The following is a 19,111-nucleotide window of genomic DNA, read 5'->3' as shown; positions in this document are numbered from 1 at the left end:
AGAAACCTGCAGTTGTATAGGAAGCCGTCATTGACACATGACGCTGAGGAGCTCGAGGCTATGGCATTATAAGGGCCCTTCCACACAGCCCTATATCCCAGAATATCTGCTTTGAACTGGATTTTTTGAGGTAAAGTGGGATTTCCTGCCTCGATATTTTGGAATATAGGGCTGTGTGGAAGCGCCCCAAGAAAGAAACTCTGTAGAAAAAAAATGGCCCCTTGCGCATGCGCAGTTGCTCGCACTGCTCGTGGACACTTCCAGAATAGGAGTCGTCGCGCGAAGAGTTCGAGAAAGCCCTTCGCCGCAAAGAGGTGGCCGGTGCGCATGCGCCTGTTCTTTCATTGGGCGGTCTCGCGAGAAGAGAAGAGCGAGCGAGAGGCGTCCGCGTTGTGGTAGCGGCGCTCACGCGGGTTCTTTTCTTTTCCTCGTTGCCGTTAGCCCGGCTCTGTTTGCATCATGTCGGCCGTGGGGACGCTGGCCTTTGACGAGTATGGACGACCTTTTTTCATCCTCAAGGACCAGGACCGGAAAACCCGCGTGACAGGCATAGAGGCCTTGAAGGTGAGAGCCATGGCGGGGAAGGCGTTGGGCGGTGGTTGTAGGCCCTTCCTATGTTCTCTCTCTCTCTCACCCCCCCCCCCACCTCGAGTTGGAAGATTCCTTCTCCATATACTTGAGGCGTACAATGGGCGGTACCATTTCGCACTGCGGGGAGGGATGGCCTAGTCATGCTTTCCCTTGCATTCTGGTGGCAGAGAATCGAAATACAGACTTTGCTACATCAGTGTAGGCTAGGCCTGAGCAAACTTCGGCCCTCCAAGTGTTTTGGACTTCAACTCCCACAATTCCTAACAGGACTCTTCCTTCTATTCAGCTCTAAGAAAAAATGAAAGATTGAAAAGAAGATGCTTACGCAAAGAATGGCAAACACAGTAGGGTACTGAAACATTTGAAAGCAGCCTTCTTCAAACAGGCAATTTCAGATCTGATGGACTATAACTCCCATTATCCTAGCAAATATTGTCATTGGGGGATTTATTTATTTACTTCATTTATATACCGCTTTTCTCAGCCCCCAGGCAGCTCAAAGCAGTTAACAACAGCAAAATTCAATGCAAAACATCACAAAACCATTAATGGACAATTAAAACAATAGCATCATCAACAATTAAACAATATAACAATCCTCACCACCTCTGAGGATGCTTGCCATAGATGCAGGTGAAACGTCAGGAGAAAAATTGCCTCCAGAACATGGCCATATAGCCCGGAAAAACCTACAACAACCCAGTGATTCCGGCCATGAAAGCCTTCGACAATACAATATAACAATCATTAGCGTCTCATCAGTAAAATCAGAATCCATTCTCATCATACGTTAATCCGTGTTCCTATATTCATTACACCAGCAGCAACAGTGCAGAAAACATGCAGACAAAAGCACATGATTAGAAATGTCATTGAATTGGGTAATAATGACAGTTCTGAGTGGAACGCATGCACATTAGAAGGTTCAATAATAATAATAAGCTTATACCCCACCACAATCTCCCCCAATGGGGACTCGGGGCGGCTTACATGAGGCCAAGCCCAAACAACAAGTTACAATAAAATAAGATACAAATTGCAATAAAATAAACAATATAGCATTAAAATATAAAACATATAAACAATATACACAAAACATAAAAAAAAGTAAACCAGACATAATGACAATGAGCGTGCCGTATGTACATAAAATGATTTAAAAACTCAGGGTGAGATAAAGGAGCAGAATTATTTGTAAGGGAGTGTGCAATTTACAATGAGACCCAATTTGTGTGAATGACAATGGACTGACCTGGACTATGATTTCAAATCTGCGTGATTTAAACAAATGTTTTAGTGATTTCAAAGCATTAACAATTTTTTTAAATTTCTTTTACAATTTATTACTCTTGTTGGCATTGAATGAATGCCTGTTGTAAAGCTGCTCTGAGTTCCCCTCCAGGAGTAAGAAGGACATGATACAAATATGGGGAATAATAAATAAATCAGGACAGGGTTTTAATCTTGTATGTGTAGATACAGTACATGCAAGCTGGGCTAAAGTAAAATGTTTTTTGTGGTTATATTTAACTGCAGATATATTTCTGTAAATACATAATTAATAGATTTCTGCTGAAATAGTGGAGAAAAACTTTATAAAGCGTAGTTTTAGTATCACCCTTTGTTGGTATCAGTTGGGGTAGTTTGCATCCTGTGCATCTCCATAGTGCTTCCACTGGATGGAAGAACCTCAGTTACTAATGCCTGAAAATGCAACCAAGTGTATGGCTGACTTACGTGCAGCCCATCCCCACTCCAAATAAAAATAATAATGTCTAAGTAAGTGAGACCAGCAGGTGAACAACCTTTTAAGATCGTTTGCTGGACCCTGATGATCTTGCTAACTCAGGCATGGCTGGTACACTGTTAGGAATTATAGGAGTTGAAGTTCAAAACACCTGGAGGGCTGGAGTTTGCCTAGGCCTGGTGTAGATAATTCTTTCTTCCAGTGCATTGTGAAGTGGTGCCATTCCTTTTGTCATTGAACTCTGCCAATCCAGAATAATGAAAATAGCCTGATGAGTTAGTACAGGATGGATATCCCTTATCTGAAAGTAGAACCAGAAGTGTGTGGGATTCCAGATTTTGGGGAGATTTTGGAACACTTTTATTTGGATCTGTATGTACATAATGAAAAGACAGACCTCCCAGTTTTACAGAAGTGAAGTAGAAGCTACATTCATACGTCCCAGGAACAGATGGCTTACTCCCTCAAAGGGCAGCTTCAATTCTCAGCGAGAACAACAATGAGATATCGTAGGGTGCAGCAACACCAGGCGTGGCAAATTTTGGCCCTCCAGGTGTTTTGGACTTCAACTCTCACAATTCCTAACAGCCTACCAGCTGTTAGGAATTGTGAGACTTGAAGTCCAAAACACCCAGAGGGCCAAAGTTTGCCCATGTCTGATCTACCTTGTAGAAGTAATGCAGTTTGACACCAAATTACTGTCCATGGGATCATGGGAGTTGTAGTTTGGTTTAGAATCAGTACTTTTTGTCAGAAAAAGGTGAAGATTTTGTAAAACTACAGCTTCCATGATCCAATAACATTAAGCCATGGCAGTTCAAGTGGTGTCAGGCTGCATTAATTCTGCAGTGTAGATGTACCCCAGGAGATGGGACAATAACTCCAAGCTGAAAATTCATTGATGTTTCATATACACGTAGCCTGGAGGTCATTTTAAAATAATATCTTTAAGGCTTTTGTGCATGAAACAAAGGTTTGTGCACATTGAAGCATCAGAAAACAAAGATATCACTGAGGCCCCTTCCACACAGCCGAATAAAATCCCATATATGCTTTGAACTGGAATATATGCCAGTTCAAGGCAGATATTGTGGGACTTTCTGCCTTGATATTCTGGGTTCCATGGATGTGTGGAGCCCCTGGTGGCATAGCAGGTTAAATTGCTGAGCTATTGAACTTGCTGATGGAAAGGTCGCAGGTTCGACTCCGAGGATTGGGGTGAGCTTCTACTATTAGCCCCAGCTTCTGCCAGCCTAGCAGTTATAAAACATGCAAATGTGAGTAGATCAATAGGTACTGCTCTGGCAGGAATATAATGGTGCTCCATGCAGTCATGTTGGCCACATGACCTTGGAGACGTCTACGGATAACACTGGCATAAAAATGGAGATGAGCACAAACCCCCCAGAGTCGGATACTACTAGACATAATGTCGGGGGAAAACCTTTACCTTTCCTATGGCTGTGTGGAAGGGCCTTTAGCCAGCATCCACACAGCTGTATAAAATCCCAAATTATCTGCTTTGAACTGGGTTATATGGCAGTATGAACTCAAATCACCCATGGCTCTTCCACACAGCCGTATAATGCATTCTCACTGTGGAATACATCTCACCATGTTAAAACAGTGGACGTGGCTGTTAATTAAACATGCCACATTATCACAGAATGTCTACATCCTACACTACTGGAGAAATTATACTGTTTAGCCAGTATTGCATCACCTGGCATCAGTCGGAAAGTAGCAGCCTGTAATGAAAGGACCAAGGCAATGACATCTCTGGCCCATCCTCTGTTCGGATATCAGCGAGCAAGCCAACACCTTAAATCAAGAAATAACTTCCTAAGATCTATAGAGGTACTTGCAGGAACAGCTCAGCAAGCAAGAGTCCAAAAGTGGCAGGTTAAAACCTGGAACCTCAATCAGTGGCTGATACCAGCTGAGAAACTCCCCCAGGGGCTCACAAAAGGCTGGGTGACTTGGACACCACAAGATACAGGGACAACCTTAAGAAATGGGGCTACAAAGTGGAGCATGCAAATGTAGAGAAGAGCAAACCACATACCACTTACTACAATACAGTCTAAGCCCTGCCACATGCACAATGGAGTACTTTATTACAGTGACACCAGAAGCAGAATGCATTGTAACTGTATTCTCAATTGGTTTTTCTGACACAATAAATAGATAAATACCCTTTGAATGGTATTCAATGAATAAAATTCTCTCATCCAAGTATAATTATAATAAAATATGTAATTCTAAAATAATTGCATTGTTTATGTTATTTTAATCATGATTTGGGGAGTGCACAGAAGGTTGTAGGTGATCACCACCTCATTCCATTGGTAGAAGCACTCCTCTCAGCATATACACTTTGTTGGACAGAATTAATATGTTAAGACATAGTGTTACCTTTTAATCAAGCAGTGATGATTGTATGTTTGGTAGTTTTATATTAATGTTCAAATACCATTCTTATTCTTGTGTTTCTCATAGTCTCACATAATGGCAGCCAAAGCAGTAGCCAATACACTCAGAACGTCACTTGGACCCAATGGTAAGTATAATAATTTTATCTAAACTTCTGTATGGTAGGTTTTTGTAGTTATATTGATACTTGATTGTTCACATTTTATTTCAGGACTTGATAAAATGATGGTTGACAAGGATGGTGAAGTAACTGTGACAAATGATGGTGCCACAATTTTGAATATGATGGATGTGGATCATCAGATTGCTAAACTTATGGTTGAACTGGCAAAATCTCAGGATGATGAGATTGGGGATGGAACCACTGGGGTTGTTGGTAAGAATTGTCATAACTCATCTGTGAATTATACTCCTCTTGAAGTTCAGATTCATATGTGAGACAAAATACATGAAAATGCTATTGTAAACTTTGTGTAGAATATTTTAATTAGTTCTTTCGCCAACCAAAACCTTGTAAATGGTTGCGTAACTATTAGCTTTGCAGTACTTAAGCAGTCTTCATATTTTTAGTGAAAAATACTTTAATATCCTTTAAAAAATACATATTATGTAGACAGTCCCTGTCAACTTGTATTGGTAGATGAGTTAGTAATAATCTTCAATTGACTTGCAGAACTGGCTATACAGTTCAGGCATTCAAATGTATCTCTTAACATATCTAATCTATCAAAGTTTGTAGAGACAAAGCTGTCTGTGTAGAAACCAACATTTTCATTATAGTTTGGCCTCTCCAGTTCTTGCAGGTGCTTTATTGGAACAGGCAGAGCACTTACTGGATCGTGGTATTCACCCTGTGAGGATAGCAGATGGTTATGAACAGGCTGCTCGCATTGCCATTGAACACTTGGACAACATCAGTGACAGTTTTCCGGTTGATCTGGAGAACACTGAACCTCTTATTCAGACAGCAAAGACAACACTGGGCTCTAAAGTGTATGTACATGTTCATCCTCTTGTGAGAATAGATTAAATGTGTGATCAGATTTAGTTCTCATAATACTTGTATTGCTTTTTGTTTTCTTTTTTTTTATTTCTTCCGAGAAGAACATTGCGTTGACATATTTTGTATGCATATTATGTAAAACTATATGTATTGCGTCAAGCACACATTTAAAAATGTTTTGAGTGAAAGCACTCTGCTGATTTTGGTTAGGACAGGTGACCAAACAAGAAAAAAAAACAACTCCTACTCTCTAGTCCCTTCTGCTGTAACAGAAGTTTCCATAGGATACGCGTCACTCCCCTTGGTATTGCTGCATTTGAGTTGTGCCACTTATAAAGATGCTGGAAACAAGAAAAGTGTCTCCTCTTTGGCTCAGCCACTCTGATAACTGTGGCAGAGAGAGTGATGCAGATAGAATGTGGAGCCTGGAACCCCCTAAGTATATGCTAAATCCAGTGAGCTTTACTTTTTTTCCCTGCTTACCAAGAGCACAAGCAAGAAGAGACCATGACTTCTTCCCTTGGAAGCAGTGCCTAGGCAAGTGATGGTTGCCACTGCTTCTGATCACTTTTTTGAACTATCCCTAGGCAGCTGTTTTTGCCCATATTATTTTGACTGTTAAAATAGATTGGGCCAGTGGTGCTATGAAAGGGAGGGAAATAAAGTGGAGGAGATGTTATCTTGATGTATTCTTTAAAACTTTTATGAGGTGGTATGATCGGAAGGACCAGGCTTACTGGGCACATTCTCTACCACTCTGTCACCCAGAAGAATGATATTGATGAGCGAGTAAGATTCTAGAGCAGCTTTTCCCCATTACCAACCATCTGTTTAGCACTGTCCAAAAAGAAGAGTGAATTTAGTAGTGGCTGCTCTCGGTTTTCTCTCTAGGCCTGGTCGGTCCTCACTGCAAGAGTGTTCACAGTGAGAAAAAGGGGCAAGGTACAATCAGCTATTGCCTCCCTCAGTGTCTCTGGATGACAAAACTCAGAAGCGGGTGTGCTGTTTGGAGGGGCTTCCTGACTAGGGGAATCTTGTTGTAGGATATGGGAAGGCAGATGACACTTCTGATCCTACTCCCTGACAACAGATGCCTTTCTTTCAAAGTAAACGTAGATGCATTAAGCAAGCTTTTTTAAACAATGCTTAAACGAATGTTTATTTTGTCCCTAAGACTAGTAGGAATATCCTTCAACAAAGTTTAAAAATCTGTTCCAAATTGGCAAATTGCTCAAAGTATTCAAAAAGACAATACATTCTATATCATTTGAGCTTCCTTGCTTTGTTGTATTACCTCATCATGCTGAAATGAGATTTTATTTCTTTCTTAGAATTAACCGTTGCCACAGACAAATGGCAGAAATAGCTGTAAATGCAGTCCTAACTGTGGCAGATATGGAACGCAGAGATGTTGATTTTGAGCTGATAAAAGTTCAAGGCAAAGTAGGTGGTAGGCTGGAGGACACCCAGCTAATCAAAGGTGTGATTGTGGATAAGGACTTCAGCCATCCACAGATGCCTAAAGTGAGTGATCTTGTTTGTTGCTAATTGGATTTGTGCTTATAATGATTGTTAAAACTTGGGTTTCTGTGTTGCTTCTAAAATTGTTCTGCTTGCTTTTTTTTTAAAGAGTACATTATCTTTTTATTGTGGGATGAATTAATTTATAGTAATTGAAACTGGTGAGTTTGCTGTTGTTTTAAAATATAGCTCTTATTCTATTCAGGAAGTTAAAGATGCTAAAATTGCCATTTTGACCTGCCCGTTTGAGCCACCTAAGCCAAAAACGAAACATAAGCTTGATATCGCATCTGTGGATGACTATAAAGCATTGCAGCAGTATGAAAAGGATAAGTTCGATGAGATGGTGAAACAGGTTAGGATGCCGTGAATTTGTTTTGATATGTTTGCGTTTTTATTAATGAAGATTATTGTACATTAAAATGAAATGTTCTTGCCAATGGTGCCTCAATAATTATTATACTGAATAAGTGATTATTGAATTTAGTGTTACATGAATTCAATTGATTTAACGTATTTAAATTCTGCATCAATCTGAGATTTATAAGCCATACACAATATGTGATGTAATTTGGATACACATACTTTTAATTTAGTTGGTGGCAGGGGAGGGGAAAGCTCCAAGACACTCAGTCTCTTGCATTAGGCACTATTGGAAGCCATATAAGTTTGTATTTGTTAAAGTTTAATGTTGACCTAATTCAGTTCTAATATGAGGTTTAAATTGAAATAGTTTCTCATCACTGTGAAGTTTTGTAATTTGTGCCAGGGAGTTTAATTATGTCAGAATATGGTTTGGAGGTGAACTGGATATGGGCCTTGTCTGTAAAAGGGACTTCTGTGTACTTTATGTAAGCTGCCCTTGAATAACCATGACACAAATAAAATAAATACTATGCTTCTTTAGATTAAAGACACTGGTGCAAACCTAGCTATTTGCCAGTGGGGATTTGATGATGAGGCCAATCACTTGCTGCTTCAGAACGAGCTGCCTGCTGTTCGCTGGGTTGGGGGCCCAGAAATAGAAGTAAGTACAAGTCTTTTACTAACTCGTTTGGAATTCTTGTGTTGATGATTTTGTCCTTCTCACAGCTTTTCTGTGGTTATTTTCAGTTAATTGCAATTGCAACCGGAGGTCGCATTGTACCTCGATTCTGTGAGCTCACCCCTGAAAAACTAGGATTTGCTGGCATAGTGAAGGAAATGACATTTGGAACAACAAAAGACAAAATGCTTATAATTGAAGAATGCAAGAATTCCAGGGCCGTGACTATCTTCATTAGAGGTGGAAATAAAATGGTGAGAATTTCTTTATGTAGCTTGTTAGCCAGTTGTTAAAATATTTTCACAGCTTTGATTAGATTTGCCTTAATATGAATTCCTACATCACCACAGGAACAAGTTGATTAATCTGTATGAGTGCACCCTTATTAACCTTGTAAGTTGGCAACCTTAGAAAAGAATTTTCAAGTTCGAGAAAAGTTCATGACAGACCATTAGAGACTTCAAAGCCAGATTACTTGTTTAATCAGGAATCTGCACTTTCAGTTAATTTATGGGAGATGGTTAGCAGAGAAAGCGATGTGTCTCTATGTCAAAAAATATATTGTGGGCTTCAGAAAGATACACAGCATCAATGCAGCATCATTAGGTATTTCATCCAAGTCAGTGTGACTTTCTGTCATATTCCAGTGATTCGATGCAATGTGACAGAAGTGTTGCCATGTCATGAAATTTCCTAATATAAACATGTTCTTCTCTGTTGCTTATCAATATTTTTGTCTTCTGATTTTCCATGGTAGTGAGTTGTGATTTGTTCACATTGATAAGTTCCTCATGCTACCATGCGAAATGGACACCCAAAATCTTAGTTCTTATATTTATCTATTACCCTTGTCCCCAGATGAAATTCTCAGCATTTCTATCCAGCCTGGGTTAACTGTTTGCCTCAGTTGACAGAAAATAAAATCATCTTCATTTTGTTGTTAACATGTGCCAATTCTCAAAACTACTTTTCTTCCTAGCTGGCCTGGTAATGTGTTTCTGTCTGGTTGCACATGCGTCAGAAAAGGGAGTATATTCCCACTGGCTTACTTACATTTTCAAAGTAAGCAACCACTGGTTTATGATAAAAAATAGTAATATGATTGGTGTGTTGTGTGGTTTCCAGGCTCTATGGCCATGTTCTAGCAGCATTTTCTTCTGACATTGATGCAGGCAAAATGTCAGGACAAAATGTTGCTAGAACACCCCAGTGATTCCAGCTTTGAAAGCCTTCGACAGTACAGTAATAAGATTGTACTTCAATAACTTCATCCAATTCAACTCTTCAGTTTGTTTTGCCCCAGTAACAGAAGTAAAGAAGTTAACCTATATTTCAGAGATTTGTAATTAACATTTTTGTTCTAGCACCAGATTCTCAAAAAAATTTCTAACATCAGAGATAACATGAAGACTCTTAATAAATGCTGTAATAATAATTAATACCAGTACTTTCTGATTTTCCTCTTGCAGACATACAAACTGCAATCCAAAGGGAATACTTAGTCCCTTTGAATAAAATAAAGTACATACACCTATTAATCCAACCAAATATCCAAATCTTTTGTTCTCCATTGTATCTGACTACATAGACAGAAATAGAGAAAGTGTCATGTATATTTTTTGTAATGTTTAGAATAATTGGATTTTTCAATTCTGTACACATCTGTCCAGAACTCACTCTTGGTTCAGTGGTGTGTATGTGTGTGTACAGATATAAGATTACATCTTCATTATGATTTTAAAAGGCAATACATTATGCTGCCTTAGGAACATGATTGAACTTGAAGCTATTAAGGGAGTAAAAATTATATGTGTATGATCATGGTAATGTAATACTTGAAAACTGTTTGTGTAGTGCCTAGTATGAATGTATGGCTCCTACACTTTTCTGTTTTCATTGAGGGAAATATCTTTCATACATCTGTATTGGATTTCTGTAATTAGATCATTGAAGAAGCCAAGCGATCCCTTCATGATGCATTGTGTGTGATCAGGAATCTTGTTCGTGACAACCGCATTGTTTATGGTGGAGGTGCTTCTGAGATTTCCTGTGCATTGGCTGTTAGTGAAACTGCAGACAAGGTAAAAACAAACACATAAAGAGGTGAAGATAGAATTTTCTATTAAGCAACTTCAGAATTTCTGTACTGTTTCTTTGCCAAAGCAAGTTTATATGCAATGCATTTTATATTCCTACTGTAAACTAGGTGATCATCAGGATACTAATACTTCATGTTTCAGTTTTTCTGTAGTTTCCTTTTTCTGAAAGAAGTGGACTTTCCCCCCCCCAGTGGTTTCAAAATTTCCAAACATTTTTATCTCTCTGCTTACATACGGAATATCTTCAAAATATTGTCACCTAGCCCTGTTTGTTGGTCATTACAGTATAGTATAAATGCATTCTCTTCTGTGAAGTAATGGTGGGCAAAGTGTGGCTTATGGCGGTCAGCGCCCTTTTTTCTTTTATTTTCTTTTGCGCCATGTTTAAGATCCCTCCCAGCACCTCAGAATAAAAAATAACACTATGTAACTTTAAAAAAAAACAAACGTTCCGTTTCGAAAGTCCTATTGTTGTTTAATTGTCTGGTACTTACTCTGAAAGTAATTGTTATACTATAGAAACCATTTTTGTGGCTGCCACAAACTATTGAATTAGTTGAGACTCAATGAGATGTTTACTGAAAAACGATAGCAAAATGTGCTGCAGGATGTCCCACAAAAGCAAAGTTTTTGCTATTTAATTAACTTTCCCCGTGTTTTATAATAGAACCAATTAGGAAATGACATTTATAACCCAGGAACAAAAATGTTACATAGTGTAATTTTTGCAAAAAATATGTTATTACTCTCAAAATAGGGATAGGAGTTACATTTCCACCATGTCCTGCAGTCTTCTGAAACAGCCTTTTTGAGTACCCAGACATGATTACAATGTCTCCCTACCCAGTAGAGGTATTTGGGGAGAATTTTTGTTTATGTTCAATGGGTGGAGGGTCTCTTAAGGCAGGGCTTCTTAAACTTTTTTCCACTCATGACCCATTTCCACGTGACCCGGGTCTATTGGTAAACAAAATAGGGATAAAAAAATAACGTTGCCAACCCCCTCAATTTCAGTGCAGGGGGAAAGCAGGTTATCAATTAAATAGCAAATATATAAATTCTAAACAGAGTGCAGCCAGATTATTCATCTATCATAGTGGGTATGTTATAGGATGGTGATAGAAAATTGAAAGTATGCTTAGTATACATCTCTTTGAAGTGAGAATGAGTATGTTATGAAAATTCTATCCTGTCAAATAGTTGAATAATCTGCTTCCTTTAGAGATTAATGTGAATATGAGGATTTAATTTGGGTTAATTTTAGAAGGAAAGAAACAATTTACATTGAATTAAAGTACCTGCGCTTTCTAAAGAAACTAACAGAAACTTTGAAGTTTATAGATCCTAAATGGTATGGTAAAGTGAAGCATTATGCAGTGAAGGACTGAATGGACCATAGGGTTTTTTTGTAGTCATGTTTTGATATCTCTTTTAACAAATACACTAAAATAGAACTTGTTTTAAGGTATATTTGCTACTTTTCTCTATTTTTAGTGTCCATCACTGGAGCAGTATGCCATGAGGGCTTTTGCTGATGCCCTGGAAGTTATTCCAATGGCACTTGCAGAGAATAGCGGTATGAGTCCCATACAAACCATGACAGCAGTGCGAGCTCGCCAGGTGAAAGAAAGCAACCCTGCTCTGGGCATTGATTGTTTACGCAAAGGGACAAATGGTAAGAACACGCATAATTATACTAGAAGTGCTAGCTTTGTTTCCATGTATAATCATCATCATCATTTTTAACCTGCCCTCTCCCCGAGGGACTCAGGGCAGCTTCCAAAGTAAAAATGGCAAACTTTCAATGCCAGTACAAAGACATAATAAACAATTCACACACAATTAAGGGAAGATAAATAAAAACATCATATAAAAGATATAATTTGAAATATATGATATAAAAATTATGCAGATTAAAATGCATATAAAATATAGATCTCCATATTGATCTCCATTATATGTATTGATGCTAGAGTCCTCAACTTGCCTTTTCCTCTCATAAAAGTACATTGTAAGCCTGAGAACAAATTAACATTTTGTAAACTACTCAGAATGGCTTTGTAGCTGAGGAACAGGGTATAAATTCTCTTAAACAAATAAAAAAGGAATCTTGAATTTGAATTATTAAAGACTATTCTTATTGAGTTACTGGCATTCCAGAGTGGAATTTGTGCCATACTGTATGATGTGATGCCTAAGGTAGATAAAGGTTTCTAGAGCCTGAAAATAATCTCTAGTACTAAATTGATTTTTAGTGCCCTGAATCCCTTCGGGGAGATAGAATGGTATATAAATGGTTTTATTATTGCGGTGGTTATGGATGGCATTGCGTCAGTGTCCAATGTATGGCATTGAAGTTTTGCCAGTTATGTGTCCCCCAGGGGTGAGAAAAGCAGTATAGAAAAACTGTAAATAAATAAATAAAGTTTTATTATTATTTCCTTCCTTTACTTTATTTGTATAAGTAAAACAAACATGTTATTTTATAGAAGTCTACTTGAATCTTTGTCTGCTGAGAGTGTGGAATAGAAACAAGATATTCACATGCCCAGTGATCATTCATTATCCAATAAACTAAAGGAGAACACTTCTGAAACTTTGCTACCTATTAACTTGTGATCCTAACAGGTCATAATCCAATAGTCCAATACTAGAACTGTGTGTGTAGCATCTAGGGACCCCAAAATGCCATCAGATGCTCTCTAAAAGGTTTGGGGGCATTTGAGTAACATAGTGTCCTCCCGGCCATTTTATGTCAAAGTTTGGCATTTGTTTGAATTCACATGTAAACTGGAAGTGACCTGTTGAAACAAAAAGCAAAACCTGCTCCTCAGCCTAAAAATGACAAAAAGAACCCTGATTTTGGTGATGAAATGTTTAGTGTGGCCCTTAGATGTCTCCCAGAGGGCTGATGCAGATTTGTACCCCCATCCCCAATTCTCTATAAAAGGATCTTTATACTTCAGCTGTGTTTAAAAACTATAGCATAGACCTTAACTTGCCAATCACATAGGCAGTTATAGCTGGAAATTTAAGTTCAGAATTTTTTTCTATTTTGTTGGAAATTCATGCTTTATTTTAATTTATTTCAACTGATTTAAATTTAATCACAATATGTTTAATTTTACTTCTTGGCAGATATGAAGGAACAGCATGTCATAGAAACCTTAATTGGCAAAAAGCAGCAGATTTCTCTGGCAACTCAGATGGTTAGAATGATTCTGAAGATCGATGATATTCGCAAGCCGGGTGAAACTGAAGAATAAAAATACAACACCTGAAGTGAAATCTTAAGTGGCCACAGCAGCAGGACTCCCTCCCATTTTGTTTTGTTCTCTTCTATAGGCTACTTTTGTTATTCTAATTTAGACCAATAAATCACTGTGGTGGTTTCAGTGCTATTTTAGAACATTGTGTGTTTTCTTAAGGTATGCTGTATTTAAATATTCCTTTTATAAACTGGTTCTGTGGAATGATAAAAGTCCAGTTAATTCATACCCTTTGTAGCCTTTCATTACAGTCTAATATTCTCATGCTTTTCTTTCTGAAATCAATGTAATTTGCATTAATCTCTTCCATTATTTTAGCATATTACAGCAGAACAGTATATTGCAGGGAGGGGGGATATAATTACTAGGAATTTAAAAGTGAAAGCTTGTACAATCAGTCAGACAGAGTGACTGATTTGGTTTTAGATAGATTTAGACCATCATATCCCTACTTTGTTTGTTTTTGTGGGGGGGGGGTGCAAAATCCCTCATTTCTAAAATCAGGCTGTTACTATTCTATTCACAACCTCTCAAGGATCTCTGCTCCCATTTTTTGACCCGACGTTTGTTATCTTTTTACATGGAAAGCTACTTATGATGAAAAATCAAATGTTTCTTTTATGAGATTATCAACATTGATCCAAATGTCTTGTAGTGGAGCCCCTGGTGTTACAATAGGTTAAACCCTTGGTCCAGTAGGACTGCTTACCAAAAGGTCAGTGGTTCGAATCCAGGGAGCAGGGTGAGCTCCTCTCTGTTAGCTCCAGCTTCTTATGCAGGGACATGAGAAAAGCCTCCCACAGGATGGTAAAACATCTGGGCAACATCCTTGCGGACGGCCAGTTCTTTCACACCAGAAGCATCTTGCCGTTTCTCAAGTCAATCCTGACACACACACACACAAAATGTTCTGTAGTCCAGAATAGTGCAAGACTGAGCTATGCAACTGGCAGTAGACTTGTACTCTGGAAGCCTCATAGTCTCAAGATGTAGATTATTATTTTCACCCAACCAGTTCCTCTGAAGACTTTCTGATAGAGAAGGGGAAAATAAAAGCGGATGAGACTTGTTCAAAAGCAGGACTTTATTGAGAGGAAGCCAATTCACTGCTCCATGCTCCAGCTTTAATTTGATAATGCAGCTTCGGCTTTTCGTGGGGAAAATAATTGCCACCTTCTTGTAGGACAGCAAAAGCCTTCAGTGCGAAATGCAGGTGGTCTGATGTTTGTCTATTAGCTGTACCAATGGTCTGGCAATCTTACTAGTAGATGTCTGGTATTTCTGGTAAGTTTGATAGCACTGAAGATAAAGAAAGGCCATATGCCATATATTTTGCACCTTGTGAGATTGTCAGGTACAGATGGGCCATGTAGTCTGTCAGAAGCTAGTTGGAAAAACTGGGTCCAACTCTAAATCTGTAATCAATAGTAGACATGATTTGTATAGGCATGGTTAGGGTGACATCTAGTGGAGGTTTAATTTTAATGAGACTTAATTGGTTTCTTTTAAAATTCTGAGACTTTTGTTTCCTTTGGGGGCTAGTTACATAGTTCAATTAAACTCAATATTTATTGTTATTATATTTGAATAACATGAATACTTACCTGTTGCATCTTTTCAAAACCATGCTAATCTATATAAAAAGAAAAGGGAGTGTGGAAAAAATCTAGCAGCACTTTTGGGATAAACTCATTTAGTTTACCATGAGCTTTTATTTATTTATCGTGCCATCCGCAACCAGAACATTGTATTACATTTCTAACAGAACAAAACAAACAAAACAGATTTTAAAAAAACACAAATTTTGCAAACTTGGTAGCTGATTAAATGTCCTTTGACCAGTATCTGACCACTTGGAGTGCCTCTGGTGTTGCCGCAAGGTCCTCCATCGTGCATGTGGCAGGGCTCAGGTTGCATTGCAGCAGGTGGTCAGTGGTTTGCTCTTCTCCACACTCGCATGTCGTGGATTCCACTTTGTAGCCCCATTTCTTAAGATTGGCTCTGCATCTCATGGTGCCACAGCGCAGTCTGTTCAGTGCCTTCCAAGTCGCCCAGTCTTTTGTGTGCCCAGGGAGGAGTCTCATCTGGTATCACCCACGGATTGAGGTGCTGGGTTTGAGCCTGCCACTTTTGAGCTCTCGCTGAGGTGTTCCAACGAGTGTCTCTGTAGATCTAAGAAAACTATTTCTTGATTTAAGTCATTGACGTGCTGGCTGATACCCAAACAAGGGATGAGCTGGAGATGTCTCTGCCTTGGTCCTTTCACTATTGGCTGCAACTTCCCGGCAGATGTCAGGTAGTGCGGCATGTCTCATTAAGAGCCACATCCACTGTTTTAGCGTGGTGAGATGTGTTCCACACTGGGCATGCGTACTCAGCAGCAGAGTAGCATAGCGCATGAGCTTTTATGATTATCAGTCATGAGCTGCCTTAGGTATTACGGATTGCTGATGCAGTGATATTAAAAAGCAAGATACTTAAGCATACACAATTGTGGAAGTGGGAAGAAATGTAACATACAGAATGCAAATTATGTTCTCAGCCATAACTTCTCAGTTGTGTAAATTATTACAGGTCTTTCGAGTCTTAATTGAAGGCGGTTTTTGGGGTGGAACTGGTTTATTCTGTGATCTAGGAGGGATGAAAACCAAGGGACGTCAATGAGTAAGCAGTGCATCCAAATGTGTCAAATGTTCTGGTTTAGCTGTCTTCACGGCACCATGAGATAGTATCACCCCACTAGTTTTTGGTTTTCCATTTATATTGGAAGCCTCTAACCATGTCTCTGCTTCCTGGAATTACTGTGTAAAAATAGCATTCTCCCCGCTCCCAATGCTGCTTTTTTTTTAAAAAAAAAAGTTTCATTTTCCTAGGACTGGCTCTACCATTAGATAGAGGGGAGGGAGTGAATACTTCAGGGAACAGGTTCTTGATACTAAGAAAGAAGGGCAATTTGTTTATTATTTACTATGTTAAAACCACCAGAGTATAGATTCTTATGGGAAATTCACCCTCCTGTTCCAAAATAACTTAGCTAATTTTATGAATTGTGCAATTTGACTTGAGGTATAGAAACATTTTCTGTAAAATGGCTGGGACCTGTTCTGCTATCTCCCCTTCTTTTCTACATAAACACTGTTCAAGAATACAAGGTGTATGGCTAGAGGCATCATCTCAGGACTTTCTCCTTGTTGTAGGACAGTTACTTGACTCTCAGGCTGTTTCTGGTCCTTGGTAGCAAACATGGTGAGAAGTAGATGTAATTCTTTGCACGTCTGCTCAGAAGTAAGCCCAGAATAATTGCATCTGAGGTTGCAAACCAGAACAAAATGGTGAATAGTAACCTTTTAGTGCAGTACCATCTTGCATTGGATATATGTTTCAGTCTTGAGTGTCAAGGCATTCCCACCCCTTCTTTGATTAAGCTCAGCTATCTCTGCCCTTGGTTTTGAAGGTAATACCAGCACCTTGAACTGAATTCTGAACCAGCTGATTGAAAGACAATATAAATTATTCAAAATGTGTCATACAGCAGGCAACAGTTGGGCTGTGGTTTTGCAGATTTTGTGAAGAACACAGAAGTTCTTAGGCCAAGGCAATTGGTGCATGGTGTATCTTGAGCCTAGCATTGCTTCTGGTGTTCTTGTGGGCAGGGATACCTTATGCCAGTTTTGGTTGGTGGGAAAGTTGAGCCCCGCCCAGGGAAATTAGCTTCCAGTTAAAACAAGTACAACATACCATACTCTAGGACAGTGGTTCTCAACCTGTAGGTCCCCAGATGTTTTGGCCTTCAACTCCCAGATCCTAACAGCTGGTTAACTGGCTGGGATTTCTGGGAGTTGTAGGCCAAAATACCTGGGGACCCACAGAACTACTGCTCTAGGACAAACATCATGTAGTGGCCTTGGGTGATTCTGGCAAAGCAAGGTTCACATCTCTGTTCAGTTGTGAAAACCCACTGGGTGATCTTAGACAAGTCACACTTTCTCAGCCATTGTGGTAAACCTCTGTATAAATATTGCCAACCATACTCGGCAACAGAGTAGCATAGCGCAAAGGCAGATGTCTTCACTGTGTCTGGTTGTGATCCCCAGGTTGTGCCAGTCAGCTTTCATATGATATTGTTTCTAGCACCCACTTTTTGCTTGATATTCAGGCAGCACTTCTTGTAGGTCAGAGCACGGACAAGGGTGACTCCCAGGTATTTGGGTGTGCTGCAATGCTGGGATTCCTTCCCAGGTAATCCTCAGAGCTTGGGATGCTTGTCTGTTCTTAAGGTGAAAGGTGCATATCTGTATTTTAGATTTATTTATTTATTTAAAAGTTTTGTATACTGACCTTCTCACCTCTTTTGAGGGACTCAGACCGGTTTCCAACCATAAAATCACATACAGTCAGTAAAACAACATAATTCATATTACAATAACACATTAAAACAGCAAATATATTCAATAACTACAATGGTCAGTCGTCATACTAAAATCGATTATACATCATCTGCCATCCATATCTCAGGGTGTTGGCTCACTCATCGAATGCCTGCCTCCATAACCACGTCTTTACCTGTTTCCTGAATGTCAGGATAGAAGGGGCGGTTCTGATCTCCAGTGGGAGAGAGTTCCAGGGTCGTGGGGCCACCACCGAGAAGGCCCTGTCCCTCGTCCCCACCAGATGTGCTTGCGAGGCCGGTGGGACCGAGAGCAGGGCCTCTCCAGACGATCTTAATGATCTTGATGGTTCATAGGGGAGAATACGTTCGGAGAGGTAAACAGGGCCGATGGATTAGGGATCAGCTGGTTTTGCTGTAGTAGGCGGTAAGGGCACCTAGAGCTTCGGAGAGCTTCTGTTCTACCATCTGAAAGCTCCCTGCTTGAGCAGTAATGGCATGATCATCTACATAGATGAAACTTTCTGTCCCTTCTGGCAGTGGCTGGTCATTTGTGTAGATGTTGAACATGGATGGAGCAAGCACACTCCCCTGAAGCAGGCCGTTCTTCTGTTTTCGTCATTTACTTCTCTGGTTCTGGAACTCAACAAAAAAGCTCCTGCTTTGTAGCAAGTTTCCTATGAGGCAGGTGAGGTGGTAGTCCTTTGTGATATTATACATTTTTCTCAGGAGGAGGCGGTGGTTCACAGTATCATAAGCTGCTGACAAGTCTATGAAGACAGCTCCTGTGATCTGCTGTCTTTCGAAGCCATCTGCTATGTGCTGAGTCAGGTTCAGCACTTGCGATGTGCAGCTTTCGCCTTTCCTGAAGCCAGCTTGCTGTGGGATCAGACATGGGTCTATTTTTTTTCCATAATTCTATGCAAAATAAGTCTCTCCAGAACTTTGTAGAGGTGACAAAACAGGGAGATTGGTCTACAGTTCCTCAGCCAGCTGGAAGATAGAGGAGCCCATCT

General features: G+C 39.5%; 1 protein-coding gene across 1 annotated transcript; it reads left to right on the top strand.

Annotated features, from left to right (window-relative positions):
* Nucleotides 1-337: 337 nt before the first annotated feature.
* On the top strand, nucleotides 338-13,936 carry CCT5 (chaperonin containing TCP1 subunit 5). The gene is made up of 11 exons (XM_060774070.2): nucleotides 338-564; nucleotides 4,838-4,898; nucleotides 4,983-5,147; nucleotides 5,566-5,764; nucleotides 7,106-7,298; nucleotides 7,501-7,650; nucleotides 8,203-8,322; nucleotides 8,409-8,594; nucleotides 10,284-10,421; nucleotides 11,934-12,114; nucleotides 13,578-13,936. Exons 1-11 carry the CDS (start codon nucleotides 460-462, stop codon nucleotides 13,703-13,705), a joined length of 1,626 nt encoding a protein of 541 aa, XP_060630053.1. The 5' UTR covers nucleotides 338-459; the 3' UTR covers nucleotides 13,706-13,936.
* The last annotated feature ends 5,175 nt before the right edge of the window (nucleotides 13,937-19,111 follow it).

The sequence above is a fragment of the Anolis sagrei genome, chromosome 4, assembly GCF_037176765.1.
Source record: "Anolis sagrei isolate rAnoSag1 chromosome 4, rAnoSag1.mat, whole genome shotgun sequence".
Lineage (NCBI taxonomy): Eukaryota > Metazoa > Chordata > Lepidosauria > Squamata > Dactyloidae > Anolis > Anolis sagrei.
This window is presented reverse-complemented; position numbering and strand designations above follow the sequence as displayed.

What these genes read in the sequence shown, in the direction of transcription:
- CCT5 (XM_060774070.2), top strand. Translation starts at nt 460, where the DNA reads ATGTCGGCCGTGGGGACGCTGGCCTTTGACGAGTATGGACGACCTTTT. An exon ending in AACGTCACTTGGACCCAATG is followed by an intron (nt 4,899 to 4,982) that starts GTAAGTATAATA and finishes ATTTTATTTCAG; the next exon opens with GACTTGATAAAATGATGGTT. An exon ending in TTGGGGGCCCAGAAATAGAA is followed by an intron (nt 8,323 to 8,408) that starts GTAAGTACAAGT and finishes GGTTATTTTCAG; the next exon opens with TTAATTGCAATTGCAACCGG.